The 19248-nt window shown below is 42.4% G+C and overlaps 1 protein-coding gene across 1 annotated transcript in view; it reads left to right on the forward strand.

Moving 5' to 3' along the window:
- Positions 1 to 17199, forward strand: part of TRPV5 (transient receptor potential cation channel subfamily V member 5) — a 34373-nt gene extending 17174 nt beyond the window's left edge. The window contains exons 9-15 of the mRNA XM_078343588.1: positions 4693 to 4779; positions 4878 to 4954; positions 5205 to 5370; positions 5547 to 5613; positions 7470 to 7738; positions 11197 to 11303; positions 12006 to 17199. Coding sequence (XP_078199714.1) covers positions 4693 to 4779; positions 4878 to 4954; positions 5205 to 5370; positions 5547 to 5613; positions 7470 to 7738; positions 11197 to 11303; positions 12006 to 12300 — 1068 coding nt within the window. The 3' untranslated portion in view covers positions 12301 to 17199. The remainder of the gene's footprint in view (positions 1 to 4692; positions 4780 to 4877; positions 4955 to 5204; positions 5371 to 5546; positions 5614 to 7469; positions 7739 to 11196; positions 11304 to 12005) is intronic.
- Positions 17200 to 19248: the final 2049 nt, after the last annotated feature.

Consider the following 19248-nt stretch of genomic DNA (forward strand, 5'->3'; position numbering starts at 1 on the left):
TGAGATACGTTCCATCGATACCAAGTTTATTGAGGGTTTTTAGCATAAAGGGCTGTTGAATTTTGTCAAATGCCTTCTCTGCGTCAATTGAGATAATCATGTGGTTTTTGTTTTTGGTTCTGTTTATGTGGTGAATTACATTTATAGACTTGCATATGTTGAACCAGCCTTGCATCCCCGGGATGAATCCTACTTGATCATGGTGAATAAGTTTTTTGATTTGCTGTTGCAGTCAGCTTGCCAATATTTTATTGAAGATTTTTGCATCTATGTTCATCATGGATATTGGCCTGAAGTTTTCTTTTCTTGTTGAGTCTCTGCCGGGTTTTGGTATCAGAATGATGTTGGTCTCGTAAAATCATTTGGGAAGGATTCCCTCTTTTTGGATTATCTGTAATAGTTTCAGAAGGAATGGTACCAGCTCCTCTTTGTGTGTCTGGTAGAATTTGGCTGTGAACTCGTCTGGACCGGGGCTTTTTTTGTGTGGTAGGCTCTTAATCGCTGCCTCGACTTCTGACCTTGTTATTGGTCTATTCATAGTTTCAGCTTCCTCCTGGTTTAGGCTTGGGAGGACACAGGAGTCCAGGAATTTATCCATTTCTTCCAGGTTTACTAGTTTATGTGCATAGAGTTGTTTGTAATATTCTCTGATGATGGTTTGAATTTCTGTGGAATCTGTGGTGATTTCCCCTTTATCGTTTATTATTGCATCTATTTGGTTGTTCTCTCTTTTCTTTTTTATCAGTCTGGCTAGTGGTCTGTCTATTTTGTTGGTCTTTTAAAAAAAACAGCTCTTGGATTAATTGATTTTTTGAAGGGTTTTTTGTGTCTCTATCTCCTTCAGTTCTGCTCTGATCTTAGTTATTTCTTGTCTTCTGCTGGGTTTTGAGTTTTTTTTATCTTGCTCCTCTAGCTCTTTCAATTTTGATCATAGGGTGTCAATTTTGGATCTCTCCACTCTTCTCATGTGGGCACTTATTGCTATATATTTTCCTCTGGAGACTGCTTTAAATGTGTCCCAGAGATTCTGGTATGTTGTGTCTTCGTTCTTGTTGGTTTCAAAGAACTTCTTTATTTCTGCCTTCATTTCATTGTTTATCCAGTCAACATTCAAGAGCCAGTTGTTCAGTTTCCATGAAGCTGTGCAGTTCTGGGTTAGTTTCTGAATTCTGAGTTCTAACTTGATTGCACTATGGTCTGAGAGACTGTTTGTTATGATTTCAGTTGTGTTTTGCTTGCATTTGCTGAGGAGTGCTTTACTTCCAATTATGTGGTCAATTTTAGAGTAGGTGTGATGGGGTGCTGAGAATAATGTATATTCTGTGGATTTGGGGTGGAGAGTTCTGTAAATGTTTATCAGGTTTGCTTGTTCCAGGTCTGAGTTCAAGCCCTGGATATCCTTGTTAATTTTCTGTCTGGTTGATCTGTCTAATATTGACAGTGGAGTGTTAAAGTCACCCAATATTATTGTGTGGGAGTCTAAGTCTCTTTGTAAGTCATTAAGAACTTGCCTCAGGATGTTATCCGCATTTTAGAAAGATCAATTCAGAAGCATTGTGGGGTGTGGGTTGAAAGAGGGGAAATAGATGTAGGGTAAGCTAGATGATAGATGGCATGGGTTTGACCTAAGGCAGTAGTTCTGTTAACCGGGGAAAAGGAGAGCATGCCAGAGAGAATTGGGAACTGAACGAGCAGGACTGGGGAATCGGTGCCCTGATAATTTACTTCACCAAGCATAATTAGGCAACAATATTTTCTATAGTATTGTTTTTTGAGACAGTTTCGCTCTTGTTGCTCAGGCTAGAATGTAATGGTGTGATCTTAGCTCACCACAACCTCCACATCCCAGGTTCAAGTGATTGTCCTGTACCACCATGCCCACCTAATTTTGAATTTTTAATAGAGACGGGGTTTCTCCTTGTTGGTCAGGTTGGTCTTGAACTCCTGATCTCAGGTGATCTTCCCGCCTCAGCCTCCCAAAGTGCTGGGATTACAGGCATGAACCACGGCACCTGGAAAATTAGGCAGAAACATTTTCATAAGGACCTTAAATCTAGATAGAGAGTGAATCAGCATCTCCATCTAGAAGAAAAATCTTGAATGCAACTCCGCAAGAATGAAATTCTAAAAATTAAAAGAAACATTCATTACCAGTTTGGGCTAGGGTTTAATTTTAGGGGTGCAACTGTGGTTAATTAAAAGGGGAGCCTATTTTCACTTCTATTTAATGCTCCTTTCCATTTCTGAAATACTGAAATCTTCCTTAACTTTGCAAAGAGTTTCTATTCTAAAGCAAGAGCTAACATTATATATCAGTGTGAAACACTGGAGCTCCCCTGGAAATCTAAAGAAAATCAAAGTGCTTTAAAAGCCCAATATTATCGTTACTTTTATTGTGACTTTTACACACATGTATTATTTTTGTTTTCCAGAGAGAGTCGTGTATAAAGCAAAGCAAACAAACTTTTACAGAAGGGTTTGCATTCTGGTCTTGGAGAGCAGCAACAAAGGGTGCTCTCAGGGGTCCGTGGCACTTTGCAGCCTGGTTTAAGGGTGAGGACACTGGGGACAGTGCTGGAGGCAGCTACTCTAGGGCAGTCAGATCCCTGGCAGTGCAGAGGCAAAAAATGGGGGTTTCTGAACACCTCCGTTACTCATTAGTGAATTTGGGAAGGGGAAAACCTACTTGTAAAGGAATCTGTTGAACTGGTGAGAGGAAGCCCCAGCAGGAGAGTCTGGTGACCAAAAGTGTCCCCAGCATTAGAGGGGTTTCACATTTTTGTCTCCTGAAGGAATGGCTGCTGCTACTCCCTGGCTGGCTTCTAGGGGCGCTCTGTCTTCACAGCCGTCCTCGCCAACTTACGTGTAGTCTTTTTCTTCTTGAGCCAAGAAAAGAGTGGTAGCATTTTTTTCAGACATATTGAATCAAGACACAATATTTTTAAAATAAAAATAATTTTTTTACAGACGCCTATATGGCATGGATGCAGTTATTTCTATATTTAATGTTATTTTGTTTCTAAAGTAATGTATTTGTTATTTACCCTCCTACTCACTACCTGACTCTGAAGGAGTTGGCGTGTTTTGCAATAAAAGACAGATGCTATGGAAACATTAAGATAAAGAAAAAGAACACAGTCCATGAACAGGATTTTAGGAGAGCAGATAGGAATTCAAAGATAGTTGCTAGAGCTGAGGGCATTAAAAAAATAAAAACTCTTAAATTTTTTGGAAGCAAGTAAAAAAAGAAATTTTCTATTATATGATCAAATAAAATTTACCAGTTTCTCAAAAGATATAAACGTCAGAAAAGTTTACAGAGCATACAATTTTTTAAGCCAAATAAAGACATAAATAAATAAATAGAAGTGTTTACTGACGTCTGGTCGCAGGTGGTTAGACCACAGAGTTCCCCAGACACGCAGACAGAAGCTTGCGTCTTAGTTTCTCCCGGTTCCCTGTTAAAAGTGCTGCCTCTCACTGGACAGGTGAGTGTGCTGCTGCATTAGCATCTGGAGAGATGCTTACAGGCTCCAGCTGATTAGCAGAGCAGGGTAATTGCTGTTTCTTATGCTAATGAGGGATCACGTTCTCCCTAGCTCAAATCATCAGCTTTCCTGCTGGCCCCAGGGGACTCTCAACTCCTTTCTTGGGTGCACAATTTGGAGGTGTGACCTTGGACAACAGAGCTCCCAAAAGTCAAAAGGCTGCTTGCATGTGTTAAAATTATTTGTGCAATATCATGTGGGAATTGTCTATAGGTGAAGACAGTTTTCTAGAAAGAAGGCATCCAGTTTTTATTATGTTTTTAAGTTAGCTCATAACTTCAAAGAGATAAGGAGAATTAACGCAGGATTTCATCACTACATCTGTGATATTGCATAAGTTTCACTGTGAAGTAACATGCATTGAAGTAGGGTGGTCTTCATTTCACCTTGTACTGTGGACTATACCTTCTACAATTGTTGCTCAGGATAGACAGGGATCCTTCCTAATAGTGTCTCTAGCCCCTTCTCTGCTCTTTTCTGTAATATCAAATCATAATAAAACCACAGTGAATATATCTATAGTGCTTTATGGTTTGTAAAGTTTATGTAAACATATCATTAATGTAAGCTTCACAATGACTCTGGGAGGTAAGCACTATAGTCTCCATCTTACAGATGAGAAACCTCAAGTTAAGAGATTTGCCATGACTGGTTCAAGGTCTCACTAAAGGTAGCAGATTCTGGGCCCGTGAAGGAACCTGAATCCTGTTATATGTTTACAGTGTATTCTTCTCACTGGGAACCATGACGAGATTGGAAAAGCTGGACTTTCCACATAGCTGAAACCATCCCAAGCCATTAATCCCTCTTCCTGTTGGCTCATTTGATGCTCTGAAATGTGTTCTCAGCTTCTCAGTATATACATCACAAATTACTGCTTACAGCATCTATAGAAAAGGCGATTTTGCTAGATGGTAGAGCAAGACATTGGCATATGTGACATACATTAAACCTTGGATACATAGACTCCTGTCCTGGTCACAGAGTTGCCCACAATGGCGAGTACAATGGGGGTGGGGTGACGCTGGTGGAAAGCGGAGCTTCCATTTATTTTGGATGGACCTTAGCAGCTTTCGATCATTTGCACAAAAGGATTTGACTCTCTGCCCATCAGAAAGCACTTCTTCTGAATTTCCCCAAATAGGAGGCCTACAAGACACGTGAAGATATCATCAGGCTGGTGGGGGAGCTGGTGAGCATCATCGGGGCTGTGATCATCCTGCTCCTAGAGGTGAGGTGCAGGCGGGGTCCAGGCTAAGCCCCTCCCATCTAAGGCCCAGACTGAACCACAGTCCACATTGTTTTTTTGCTTTGCTGTCCTCTCCCCAGATCCCAGACATCTTCAGGGTTGGTGCATCTCGATACTTTGGACAGACGATTCTTGGGGGGCCATTCCATGTCATCATGTGAGTATCCCCTCATTCCAGCCCCCTGCCTTTCCTTACCAGAATTGTTTCCCATCTCCCAGTTCACTCTCTGAGATCTAGACCTCAGCTCACTTTCACTCCAAGGATTTCTCTCTAGTGGGCTTGTAGGTGTGACTGTATGTGTGTTTCAGGTGTAAAGACTAGGCCTGAGCGTGTGGGTACCATTGTGCTGTAGGAACCTAGAATAGTTTCAGTCTTGTCTCTCACTTACTGCTCCCTGCTCCCCCAGCATCACCTATGCCGCCCTGGTGCTGGTGACCATGGTGATGCGGCTCACCAACACCAATGGGGAGGTGGTGCCCATGTCCTTTGCCCTGGTGCTGGGCTGGTGCAGTGTCATGTATTTCGCCCGAGGATTCCAGATGCTGGGCCCCTTCACCATCATGATCCAGAAGGTCAGTGCTTTTCCACAGCTTCCTCCGCCTCAGGCACAGGGCCTTCCCAGAAAGGGGGATGGCGGTAGAGTAGAGCTGGTAGAACCATGGGGGCCTCCTGACCTGTTAGCATTAGCTGCTCAGAGGCAGTGGAAAAACAATCATCCCACCCTTTCTGCCTTGTCTGTTTCCTGCAGATGATTTTTGGAGACCTAATGCGTTTCTGCTGGCTGATGGCTGTGGTCATCTTGGGATTTGCCTCCGGTAAGGCACCACTCCCACCTCTACTAGATCAGCAGATCCAGTTCTCCGGAAAGTTTACTCTCATTCTTGCTCTCAGTTCACATTTGCACTTCATTTGGCCCTTTTTTCTTCTCCTGTTGGAAAGTAAGTCTAAAAGCACACCCATATTTATAGGACCACGGGCCACTCAGGTTGGCCTAGAAGGTAAAGCCATGTGTTCAGGGTCAATAACATTCACATTCACTAACTGCCCTGGAAGGGCTTTAAAGGAGAGACAGAAAAGACCTTTGGTGAGAGCGGGGCATTAAACAAGAAAGACTGGCCAGTCGTGGATCTCAGAAAACCACGTGGACAAACAGATCGTGCCACGCTTAACTCTCCTGTGTTTACAATGCAGGAGAGGAAACAAAGCACTCAACAACATATAACTTGCTTTCTTTCTATATGTGGTCATTTAAAGTTGAGAAAAGTCATGAATAATTATAAAAAGGAGGTGCAGAAAAACAGCTTGGATGGTTTGAAGAAAGACAGAGAAAATAAAAAAGAAGAGTTGTTAAAAGAGACTGGGAGATCAGGGACACACAGGCACCCAGTCAAGGCACAGCCAGTCAGAGTGCCAGGGAGCTAAAGAAAGGAGCAGCACAGCAAGAAACTGCAGGTAGGTAGAGAGAGCCAGAGGGAAGGAGAGGGTGGGGGGACGAGCGGAAGAGAGTCCTTAGAGAGGGGCAGAAAGAGGAAGGCCTAGGTCTGAAGAGTGAAAAGTGAGTAACTCAAATTCAGCCCTCAGTGTCTGCAACTGATCATCTGTTAGACAAGAGGAGGTACTAGATGGCCTATGAAGATCCCCCATCTCTAAAAAGCAGTGACTCAGTGCAGAGGACTCTATTACTGTCCTCAAGAATTTCCCATTTAATGGGGATTCCCCCAAAACAATAGACCAAAATAACAACAACCAAAAACAGTAACAACAACAAAAAACCCCACCAAAATCTGAAATGTGAAAGGGTAAAACTATGCCTTTCTGCCTGTTTGGAGTTCTCCACCCCAAGCCCTCATGTATCCTTTCCTCCCACTCCCTGGCCATCTGCATATACATAGAACACATTACAAAATGAGGTGATGGTCACAGAGTGGCCCTCTGCAGATGTCCTCTATCCAGAACTCTCTAAACAATCACTTCTTGGCCATTGCACTTGCTTTTCTCTTAAATGAATAAGGAGGCAATGCTTTGTTAAAGACCCTGTTTCTTTTCTGCTCTTGGAATCATCTTGTGCTTCAGTTCCCCATGCAGAGAGGAGGCTTTCAAATGGTCTAGGGCTGTCCTGAAGTTCCAGTGTCACTGCTATCCAGTAGGCTCCACCCTGATCAGGAATCCGTTTCCTGTGATGGTTCAGGTTCATCCAGGGAATGTCAGAGTGACGGACGGTTATCTAGAGGCCATCATGATGAAAAAGGGGCTCTTCTTTTAGCCTGTTGATGTGTTCTGTTCTTTAAAAATCGTTGAAGATTCCATGCATTCTTGTAATAACTTGCCTTTTAAGTATTTGGTTTTCTAAAATGTAGAAACCAGTTAGGTGACCTATTATCCATTATCCATACACACATGTACACACTGCACACACACACAATTTTGTTGTCGTTAAATTACTGATTATTATTACCATGACCATTACCCAGAGTGGTGAACTTAATCTTCGGACATGTTAGGGTTAGACAGTTCCACAGGAAAGATTTATCTGTACGTAATTATCTGTGCATGTGTGCAAGTGTATTTAGACAAATATGTAAATCAGAGATAGAATAAGTGCTTATCAGGTCCATGCTTATTGTGATAACTCCATTATCCCATCTCCATGTCCTCTTCCTGGGCGGAGCAGCGTTCTATATCATTTTCCAGACAGAGGACCCAACCAGTCTGGGGGAATTCTATGACTACCCCATGGCACTGTTCAGCACCTTCGAGCTTTTTCTCACCGTTATTGATGCACCTGCCAACTACAATGTGGACTTGCCCTTCATGTTCAGCATTGTCAATTTCGCCTTCGCCATCATTGCCACACTGCTCATGCTCAACCTGTTCATCGCCATGATGGGTGACACCCACTGGAGGGTGGCCCAGGAGAGGGATGAGCTCTGGAGGGCCCAGGTGAGTTCTTTTGTGTTAGTCTTGCTAAGAGGCAGGAGATGGAGAGAAAAATCCAAGTGGGATATGTTATGGTCGATCATTCTTAAAAGAGTCACACAAAAATCCAGTGAGGCTGTCACCTCAACAGAGGTTTGCATACATCAGAGGTACATGTGGACAAATTGAAGGGATGGAAGAGGATTAAAGGAAGGATACTGGCACGGGGTGGGATCGTTGCTCACAGGTGAAAAGTCGATCAGGGAGTCATCCTTTAGTCCAGTGGGAACTAGAAGTGGCCTTGTTCTGGTATATTCCACTTTTTCATTTGGACCATCTATTTGCTTCTATAAATCCCTGTTTCTCCGTGATCTTTTCTTTATACCATAGGCTAACAAATATTACAGTTGGAAGTGGCCCTCAAGCTGACCTCCTACTTAACATAATAGTCATTTATTGGTCAGAAGGTTGTTCAATATCTTCTTTTATGCTGATTAGGACCTCATTATCTTGTAAATTCAGGTAGAGGGTAGGAGGAGGGGAGTTTTCTTATATTTTTAAAGATTTTGTTCTTAGACGTTCATGTCGCATTGAGCTAAAGCCTATATTCTTAAAATTTCATCCTTTGGCCCCAGTCTTTCCTTCTCATATAACACAGAACACATTCTTCCATATAAGCACCATTCAAATATTAGAATAAAGACATCGTTTTTCACTTAGCCTTTTTTTTTTTTTTTTTTTTTTTGAGACGGAGTTTCGCTCGTTACCCTGGCTGGAGTGCAATGGCACGATCTCGGCTCACCGCAACCTCCATCTCCTGGGTTCAGGCAATTCTCCTGCCTCAGCCTCCCAAGTAGCTGGGATTACAGGCGCACGCCACCATGCCCAGCTAATTTTTTGTATTTTTAGTAGAGACGGGGTTTCACCATGTTGACCAGGATGGTCTCGATCTCTTGACCTCGTGATCCACCCGCTCGGCCTCCCAAAGTGCTGGGATTACAGGCGTCAGCCACCGTGCCCAGCCCTCACTTAGATGTTTTAATCATTTAATGAAGATCATGTAGATGCTGCTGTGTGTTGGGAAATGTCTAGGAGCTGGAGCATGAGCACAAACACAACAGACACCATCTGTGACCTCTTGGAGCTGACGGTTTAGTTGGAAAGACAGGCATGAAGCGAATGACTTCACAAAAAGCCGTAAAATTACAGCAGCAAAAGTGCCATAGAGAATGTAAGGTGCTACGAAAAGGATGCAGCAGGGGAATCAGAATGAGGAGTGAAGACATGCTTTCCTGAGGGAGTAGCATTTAAGATGAGAACCCAAATGTGAGCAAACGAGCTAGTTAAGAGGAAAGACGGAAAGGGATGGAGGTCAAGGTTAGTATCGATCGATTAGGACTCTTGGCTACAGGGACAGAAAACCAAACTCAGACTTTTAGATTTTTAAACAGAGCGGGGAGGATGTGTTCATTCTTGTAAATGAAAAGTTTAGAGAACTAAACTAACTTTAGAGGTATCTGGCCAGAATGCAGATCCCCATCTCACACATGACATCAGTTCCTCTGTTCCGCTCTCTTCTGACCTCTCTCCTAAGGCAAGCTCTCCCATCCTGTTAGTGAGATCACTTCTAGAAGCTCCAAGGTCTAAAAAGAATGAGGCTGTGCATCGCAACACACAGCTCCACGGGCCCATTCACATGTTCTGTGAGGCTTCTGGTGCCAGGCAATACTGCAGGCTTTGAAAGAATGCCTTTCCCCCTGTCAATTACTTCCATGTTCCATCTTGTGGGAACACATTTGGGTCATAGGCACATTGTTGAATCTAAAGAAAGACCAAGGACTGGATAGTGGGGGTGTTGGTGATGGTGGTGGAGGGGAGGTTTGGGGAGGAACAGACTAATAAAGCAGAACTGTGTGAAGCCCAGTCCACTCAAACCAATGTCCTGAGAGTGAGGGAGCAATTCCCTAAATGAAGAATGGGTGCTGTTACCTGAGGAGGGAGGTGGCTCCATGATGGCTCAGGAAGAACAATAGACATTACTTTCACGGCAAAGAAGAAAACATGTCCAGGGAAAGAGAACAGAATGACTGGAAGTCCTGCCTAGGAGGGAACTTAGTGCAACTAAAACAGAGAAGTGTAGAGTAACCAGAGAGATAGAGAGTAGAAAAATGTGAGTTATTTATAACATAAATAATTCCCTCCGTTAGTAAGCCTTCCTGGCTCCAACCTAGTGTGTGTTTGTTTTTTAAGATGGAGTCTCACTCTGTCACCCAGGCTGGAGTGCAGTGGTGCGGTCTCGGCTCACTGCAACCTCCACCTCCCAGGTTCAAGCGATTCTCCTGCCTCAGCCTCCTGAATAGCTGGGACTACAGGTGTGTGCCACCACGTCCAGCTAATTTTTTGCATTTTTAGTAGAGATGGAGTTTCACCATGTCAGCCAGGATGGTCTCGATCTCCTGACCATCCCGATCGTCCCTCGGCCTCCCAAAGTGCTAGGATTACAGGTGTGAGCCACCGTGCCCAGCCCCTACCTATTCTGATTGCACCCTTTATTCATGCGCTGATAGATCATGGTTCCTTTGAAACTAAAATAGTCCCCAGCATGACTGGAGCAATACAGTACAAAGTGAGGCCATGCCTTTCCTTACTTGGACATAATGCTAAGGGCACCTAAAACAGAGGCAGGTCTTTTAGCAGATACACAACTGGCCCTTATTAAGCTTGTGATCAGCCAGCACCCCCACATCTTTGCTCCATGACTCGCTTATCTAAGCTTCCTAAATGTAAGTGTAGGGCCTTAGATTTGGTTTACTTAAATTTCTTGTCATTGATTTTACACCCTCATTTCAGTCTAGTGAGATCATTTTCTATTACTTGTTGCCCCACATATTACATATCCCTCCTAGTTTCGTGTCACAGGCACATTTGATAAGCTTGTCTTCCACGTTTCATCTAAGTAGTTAATGAAGGCTGAGCAAAGGACAGAACGCGCAGTGGACTTGCTACTGGAAATTTCCCAGCCAACTTTGCAGTCATGAATCAACCCTTTTCCTTCTTAAGATACAGATATTTAATTTGCTGAAAATTCCCTGAACGGCAACAGTATCAATTCATACCCAGGATCATAGAGATTCTATTTAATCATTTTATTTAAATCAAGATAACTGGTCTGTGGCTTTTCTGTGAAAAAGAAATTGAGATTAGTTTGGAGTGACTCATTTTCCATGAGTCTGAATAGTAATGTAAGGGCCGCTATTTTTTCAAAACGCTCACCAAAATATCCTCTCTCATTTCTCGATGAGTGAAGCTGGTAGCACGGTGCCTGGTGTAGGCTGGGGGGTGACTAGGTGGCTGTTCTCATCACCCACCTCTAGTGTCCTGTCTTCACAGGCTGCCTTTGGTTCCTTTGCCAGTGGCCTCAGTGCCTCTCTGACCCTCATGGCTCTGGCTGAGTTCTTTCTGTCCCTCTTTCCTCCTTCCAGGTCGTGGCCACCACAGTGATGCTGGAGCGAAAGCTGCCTCGCTGCCTGTGGCCTCGCTCCGGGATCTGCGGGTGCGAGTACGGGATGGGGGACCGCTGGTTCCTGCGGTGAGTGACGGTGTGCGCATGCAAAGCTGCAGATGTGTAGAAGGCCACGGATGGAAGGGTGACAGAGAGGTGTCCTGGAGCCTGCCTTGGCCTGTCTAGGGGAGGGGGCTGGAGCCAAAGTGGAGGGGTAAGAAGAATGCTGTGCATACCTCAGGGCAGCCACATGTAATAGGTTGTACGCATGTGTCCATCCTCAGGTGTCAGCATGGGTTACCAAGTTGGCTGTAGTCTTGTTCCGAGCTGACCTCCATTTCCAGTGTACTTTTGGCTTGGATCTAACTTCCTCCTTTACAGTCTGCCCTCATCTCCTGATGTGACTCCTCTCTCCTCACATTTACTTCTTTGCATCTTGTCATCCTTGTGACACACTTATCTATTCGTTGGCTCTGTTTTCTTTCACATTCCCACGTATTAAGCAGCACATCACACACACACACACACACACACACACACACACACACACACACGTGTGCATCCTACCACCCTGCAAGCCCTGATTTCTCAGCCTTGATCATCTCTATCCCAGGTTAGCCTCCACTCCAATCACCTCCCTTCACTTGATCCCAGAGACTCTTCCTGCTTCAACTCTACTCCCTTCTTTCTCCTTCCCTCATGACTCTGCTTTCTAAATGTTCACCTCTGCTTCTCCCCTGCCCATCTCTCCCAACCTGGACTGAGCCCTTTCCCCTTTCCCCTCATCAGGGTTGAGAACCACAATGATCAGAATCCTCTGCGAGTGCTTCGCTATGTGGAAGCATTCAAGAACTCAGACAAGGAGGATGACCAAGAGCATCTTTCTGAGAAACAGCCTTCTGGGGCTGAGAATGAGACTCAAGCCAGAGCCTCCCTGGCCTTCCCAAATTCCTCCCTATCCCGGACCACGTCCCAGAGCAGTAGTCACCGAGGCTGGGAGATCCTTCGTCGAAACACCCTGGGGCACTTGAATCTTGGACTGAACCTTAGTGAGGAGGACGGAGAGGAGGTCTACCATTTCTGATTAGCATCGCTGTCACTCTTGACCTTACTCCCAGTTGGCCTGGGGGTGGGGACAGAAACAGAGACATCTGTCTATGCAAGTGTCTAACTTCTGTGCCTATTAATCATGGGAAGATGGGACAGGACAATCCGTAAAGGGCCATGTCTCACACTTCACATCACAATTTCTGGCAATGGACAATGGTCATCTATTGTCTTACATATTTTCTGGGTTCTTGGAAGTCCCACATCTCAGGAAAAAGGAAGTTGGCAACTAAAGACATGTGGTAGGGATGCTAGATTAATGTCAGGACCATTTCTCTTCTTCCCCACACAGTCCCTAGAAAGTAGTAAGCTGTGTCCAGGTGTGGCGGGTCATGCCTGTAATCCCAGCACTTTGGGAGGCAAAGGCAGGTGGATCATGAGGTCAGGAGTTTAAAACAAGCCTGGCCAAGATAGTGAAACCCTGTCTCTACTAAAAATACACACACACACAAAATTTAGCCAGTCCTGGTGGTGGGTGCCTATAATCCCAGCTTCTCAAGAGGGTGAGGCAGAGAATTGCTTGAACCCGAGAGGCAGATGTTACAGTGAGCCAAGATTGCCCCACTGCACTACAGTCTGGGAGACAGAGCAAGACTCCAGCTTAAAAAAAAATTAAAAAGTAAGCTATGAGGCTTTTCTGGCTCCTCAGGGCTCCATGTGGGGAGGGCCAGGCATGGCTTAGAGGTTGTGGCCCTTCTTTTTTTTCCTCTCCCGTTGGACTGTCTCCCCACTGAGCACCCAAACAGCAACTACAATGAGAAAATGTCCTTATTCTTGCCTTCTTTAATTTTTTATTGAGGCACATGTCACATAAAATTTACTGTGTTACCTGTTTTAGATGCACAATTAAGTGGCATTAAGTACATTCACATTGTTGTGTAATCATCACACCATTATTCATTTATGAAACTTTTTCATCACTCCGAACTGAAACTCTAAGCTCCATTGAACAGTAACTCTCCAGCTCTCTCCCTGCCCCAGCTCCTGATAACCAATATTCTACTTTCTGTCTACAAATTTAACTGTTCTAGGTACCTTATACAAGTGGGATTCTGCAATCTTAGTCCACAATCTGCCAAATTTTGTTTATCCATCTACGAATGGACATTTGAGTTTTTTCCACCTTTTGGCTGTTGTGAATAATGCTGCTGTGAACCTGATGTACAGATATCTGTTACTTTGGGCATACACCTAAAAATGGAATTGCTAGATAATTCTTACGTTTAATTTTATGAGGAACTGCCCTACTGTTTTTCACAGTAGCTTTTACCATTTTACATTCCCTTCTAATGAGTGTGAAGTGGTTTCACATGTAGTTTTGATTTGCCTTTCCCTAACCACTAATGATAGATACTGAGCGTGTTTGTAGGTACCTACTTATTAGACATTTATATATCTTCTTTGGAGAAATGTCTTTTTGGTTTATTTTTCCATTTTTGACTTAGGTTTTTTTTTGTTGCTGTTGTTGTTGAATTGCCCTATCTTTGCTTCTTGAGGCTCAAAGTGTGAAGTGTTTGCATCTTGCTGTGTTTTTAAGTATGTACGGCAAATTATGCCTATATTTGAATGGCCTAATCATTTATTTTCTAGGACCCTCCTACTCTGTCCCTAGCTAATCATCCTTGTGTCTGGGGGCAACAGGCTCCTGCTTGGACCCCTGACATAGCCATCCTCCATTCCCATCTCCCTCTGCCCCACACTGAGCTGTGAAAGGACCAGCAACAATAGAGGAAGGGTCATCCCTCTCCAGGAGGGAAATTAGGAATCAGGGGTCCAGGGCACCCATTATAGGTGCTCATGGGTAATCTCTCTTGTGTCTGCAGCACTGTACTTCTAATTCTAGCTCCTCTCATCACCCTCACCAAAAATCCATGACAGCTTTTCAGAGGACTGTGGTCTGGGATAGCAGAGATATAAGTGGGATTTGTGAAACCACAGACCGTTCATTCAGATACCACCAGCTCAGGGCTGAGTGTCCAACAGTGACGGATCACACAATGTGTTATACACATGCTCACACACACTGTGTTATACACATGCTCACACACACTGTGTAACACACATGCTCACACACACTGTGTTATACATATGCTCACACACACTGGGACACACTGGTGGCAGGGTATGTACAACTGCTCAGTTGCCATTATTCTTCTTTATTATCTTCATAGTGGAAGCTCTTTAAAACTCTGCTTCTGTAGTCCTTTGTGTTTGTTTTTGTTTTCTGAGACAGTTTTGCTCTGTTGCCCATGCCGGAGTACAGTGGTGCGATCACTGCTCACAGCAGCCTTGATCTCCTGGACACAAGTAATCTTTTCCCCTCAGCCTTCTAAGTAGGTGGTACTACATGTGTGCACCACAACACCCAGCTAATTTTTGTATTTTTTTTTAAGAGATGGGGTTTTGCCACGTTGCCCATGGCTAGTCTTGAATTCCTGGTCTCAAGCAATCCACCTGCCTCATCCTCCCAAAGTGCTGGGATTATAGGCACGAGCCACTGCACTCAGCCCTATAATCCTTTTAATACTTGCTTAACTTGCCTATAAACTTACATGTTTTTTGATTTGAGCCCTTGGCATACCCCCAGATATTGTCCTTTGTCCTGGTCTGTGCATCTGGTATGTAATTAAAATTTCTTACCACCTAGGTTTTTCACTAAAAATAAGAGTTACTAAGAGTTAACATTATAAATTAATGAATGTAATTAAAACTGTTAGGTGCAAACAATGTGTATTGAAGAGGTAGGATGTAGTTTTTTTTTTTTAACAAATGTTAAAATAAGTCATGAGAGTGTGGCTCTTTTAAAAAAAAAGGTGTTTTTTTCAAGTTAGAAGATTTTTCTTTTTTTGAGATGGGGTTTCACCACGTTGGTCAGGCTGGTCTCGAACTCCTGACCTCAAGTGATCCACCCTCCTCGGCCTCCCAAAGTGTTGGGATTACAAGCATGAGCCACAGTGCCCAGCCCTAGTTTAGAAGATTTTAAGGATTGTTTCAAGTCAACAGAAAGGACAAAACTGAAGTTTTAAGCAAGCTGTAGAAGGTTTTTGGAAGATTGATCTTATAAAAGGAATTTTGTGTGTGATCAAGTGTGGCTAAAATTTTAAGAGAATTATTTAGTTTTTATATAAATTGAGCATTTATATAAACAGCACATTGATGAAGGGATCTGAATCTGAGCACTTGTGGAGGATAATAGGATTTTCTTGGAATATTGATCTGTTCTTTAACATGAATTTATAAAGTTTATAAAAGTCTTGTGGAAACCTTACCTTATAATCAAACTAATTAAAATTTGATAGATTTGCTTATAAGATTCTATTAAAATTAGCTTTAGAATTAATAATACAGTAATAGAATAAATAAAATTTGGTTTTATCTTTTAAATAAGATTTTTATATAATATTAAGAGATGTTTTTTTATTTACCCTTTGAATAAACTGCAAAAACAAAATAATAATAATAAAGAAAAAAAGAAAGATTCAGTCGACTTGACGCTGTCTCTATTAGGTCCTATTTTTTAGGAAACTAAGCTCTTCTTTATCAAGGAGTAAAGATTTCTGCTTTAAAAAAATTGGTGCGTTATGACTTTAGCTAAATGACTTCCTTTGTAATAATCTGTAATCTCATTTTGTGATATCAAGTGCTTTAAACTTTTAATGTTTGACAGATTTTCCAAAATTAAATTCTAAATGCAGTCTTTTAACCTCAAACTGACTTTTAAAGGTCCAAGAGAAACATATTTGGCTTAGTTGATACATTAAAATCATACAGGAAGCATTGCCAAATATAAAATGGTATTTAACTTTCTTTGGGATATATTTCTATAAATGTGCTATTGCTATGTGTTCCAAAATTGTATAATATTCTTATAATTTTAATATTTCTTGGTATATATTAACAATAATCATTATAATTATTTTATATTAGTGTGTGCCACAGAAATGATCAGATTTCCTTGTCAGTTATATCTTTGACCGTGGATATCTTTTGTCATTCACAATTATTATTTTACTTTGTTCCTTATCAAAATGTTGTTTATAATCAGCTATAGGACTCTGATGGTGTATTAGTCCATTCCCACACTGCTAGGAAGAGGTAGTTGAGACTCAATAATTTATAAAGAAAATTTAATTGACTCACAGTTCTGCATGACTGGGGAGGCCTCAGGAAACTTAGAATCATGGCAGAATCACCTCTTCACAGGGTAGAAGGAAACAGAATAAGTGCCAAGTAAAATGGGTAGCCCCTTACCTAACCAGCTATTGTCCCTGCTGGAGTACAATGGGCAACTCACTGAGAGAAGGAGTTCTCATGAGAACTCACTATCATGATAACAACATGGGAGGAATATGTCCCCATGATTTAGTTACCTTTCACTGGGTCCATCCCACCACATTGTGGGGACTATGGGATTACAACTCAAGATAAAATTTGGGTGGGGCCACAAAGCCAAACCGTATCAGATGGATACTTTTAAATGAAGGTTTCTGATAGCTTTGGAGATTGTCCCATTAAAATAGAGAGAGAGAAAAAAAAAAAACCTTCAGAGATCTGATGTATTCATGAGGATTTTTGACCCAATATCAAGTAGAACAAAGGTTAATTGCATGAACTGAGCTAATAGAAGACTAAAATAATTTTTTGTGTGACCTTTTTTATCTGAAACATTGCTGATTCTTTTCAGTTTTTGGGTTGTTTACAGCTTTAAATAATTGAGTAAAATACGCTCTTGTGAGCCAAATTTAAAGCATATTTCTTTCTTTCTACCTGATTTCTCCAAAATTTGAAAACTATTTTTCAGTATTCTTAATTTATGACAATATCATTATTTGTATGGTTTCAATAAAAATCTCCTTTCTTTTGTAACAGGACACAATTGGAGACTACTATTTTACTAACGCTTTGACTAGAATGAAATATTTAAAGAGATAAGCAAACTGTTTTAAGTAATTGCCATTGACTTGTAGAGCCAATAAAAGATCCTTTAAAAAACTGGCCTTGTCCCTTACCTACACAACTCTTTTACAGGGTTTCCAACCTGTGATAAGTAAAGAATGTTATTTTCTGACAGGCCCAGGAACCCCAAGTTATCTTGAGACTAAGAAGAGAGGCATTCACTCAATTCATACAGATATCTGCAGGTGCAAATAAATTGACTAGGCTTGGGGTCTTTAAAAACTCTAATCTGGCTGGATACAGTGGCTCACACCTGCAATCTCAGCCCTTTGGAAGGCCGAGGCAGGTGATCACCTGAGGACAGGAGTTTGAGACCAGCCTGACCAGCAAGGTGAAACCCCATCTCTACTAAAAATACAAAAATTAGCCAGGCATAGTGGCAGGCGCCTGTAGTCCCAGCTACTTGGGAGGCTGAGGCAGAAGAATCGCTTGAACCCAGGTGATGGAGGTTGCAGTGAGCTGAGATCATGCCACTGCGCTCCAGCCTAGGTGACAGAGTGAGACTCCATCTCAAAAAGAAAAGAAGGCTGGGCGTGGTGGCTCAAGCCTGTAATCCCAGCACTTTGGGAGGCTGAGGCAGGTGGATCACGAGGTCAAGATATCAAGACCATCCTGGTCAACATGGTGAAACCCCGCCTCTACTAAAGATACAAAAAATTAGCTGGGCATGGTGGCGTGTGCCTGTAGTCCCAGCTACTTAGGAGGCTGAGGCAGGAGAATTGCCTGAACCCAGGAGGTGGAGGTTGTGGTGAGCCTAGATTGTGCCATTGCACACCAGCCTGGGTAACAAGAGCGAAACTCCGTCTCAAAAAAAAAAAAAAAGAAAGAAAAAAAAAGAAAAGAAAAAAAAGTCTGACCTGAGATTCCTTAAACAAAAAAAAAGCCAATTAAAAGAAAAGAGCCTATATAGAAAAGAATTACTCTTGCTGCACTTTATACAAAGAATCAGGCCACGTACAATACAACTAAAACTTCTTTAAAATAAATTCATCCTACTATGATTTGTCTGATAAAAATGGAGGACTAAGGAGAGAAAAATTATGTTTTAAAAAAAAATTATAAAACATCTATTCTTAGACCTTACCTTATCCATTGTTTTTCAGTTTTATTCTTTGTTAAAATGTATTTGGACTGAATCCTAAGTTCTTTCCTGGCTACAAGTCTCCAAACTACTGTTCATATTTTTTCCCTTTTTCTTTCATTTGCTCCCATTTTTTTTTCTCATTTGGAATCTAGAAATTAAAACTAGAAATTTTAATTTAAAATTAAGTTTAAATTAAAACTGTGCTTTTCTTAAAGTTCTGCCAAGTGAAACTAGAAACTTAAACTTTGGGAAAAGTAACAGCAACTTATTTAAATATATAAACCACTTTTGTGCCTGCCTAGTGATGCATGGACTTCAGAATAATATAGCCTACATCAGTTTTCCAGGATTACTTTCCCCTTTTGTTGTCATGATTGTAAGGCTGGTTGCCTCGCCAGGAGCTCGAACACGCCCATCCCTCTCCACGCCTGAAAATTACGTCAACAGGATTTGCACTCAACACCAAACTCTGCTCTAGGCCCTAACGCCCACCTCTGCACCCTGCACCAAGATCTGCACTTGGCACTAAACTCTGCACTCGGCTCCTAGCTAGCCATTGGATAACCTGCCAAAATTTAAAAGAAGTCCCACCAAAACCTGCCCAATAGCACAGCCCGCTCACCAGAAATCCCTCCTACCTACCAATAGCAGCTTGCCCCGTTCATGTCCTGTGTCTCCACAGCCAATCAGAATACCCTCCCTCCCTATAAAACCCCAAGCCTGAGAAGAGCCGGGCATGAATTTTCTGGCCCCTTTCCCCAGGACCACCGAACCTCGTCTGGGAGTTAAATAAATTGGCATTTAATTTTCTTGTGCTGACCTCAGTTTCCTCATTTTAAACTCGGCAATAAACCTCACAAGAGAAATAAACCTTACAATGATCTT

Source organism: Callithrix jacchus, chromosome 11 (assembly GCF_049354715.1).
Source record: "Callithrix jacchus isolate 240 chromosome 11, calJac240_pri, whole genome shotgun sequence".
NCBI lineage: Eukaryota > Metazoa > Chordata > Mammalia > Primates > Cebidae > Callithrix > Callithrix jacchus.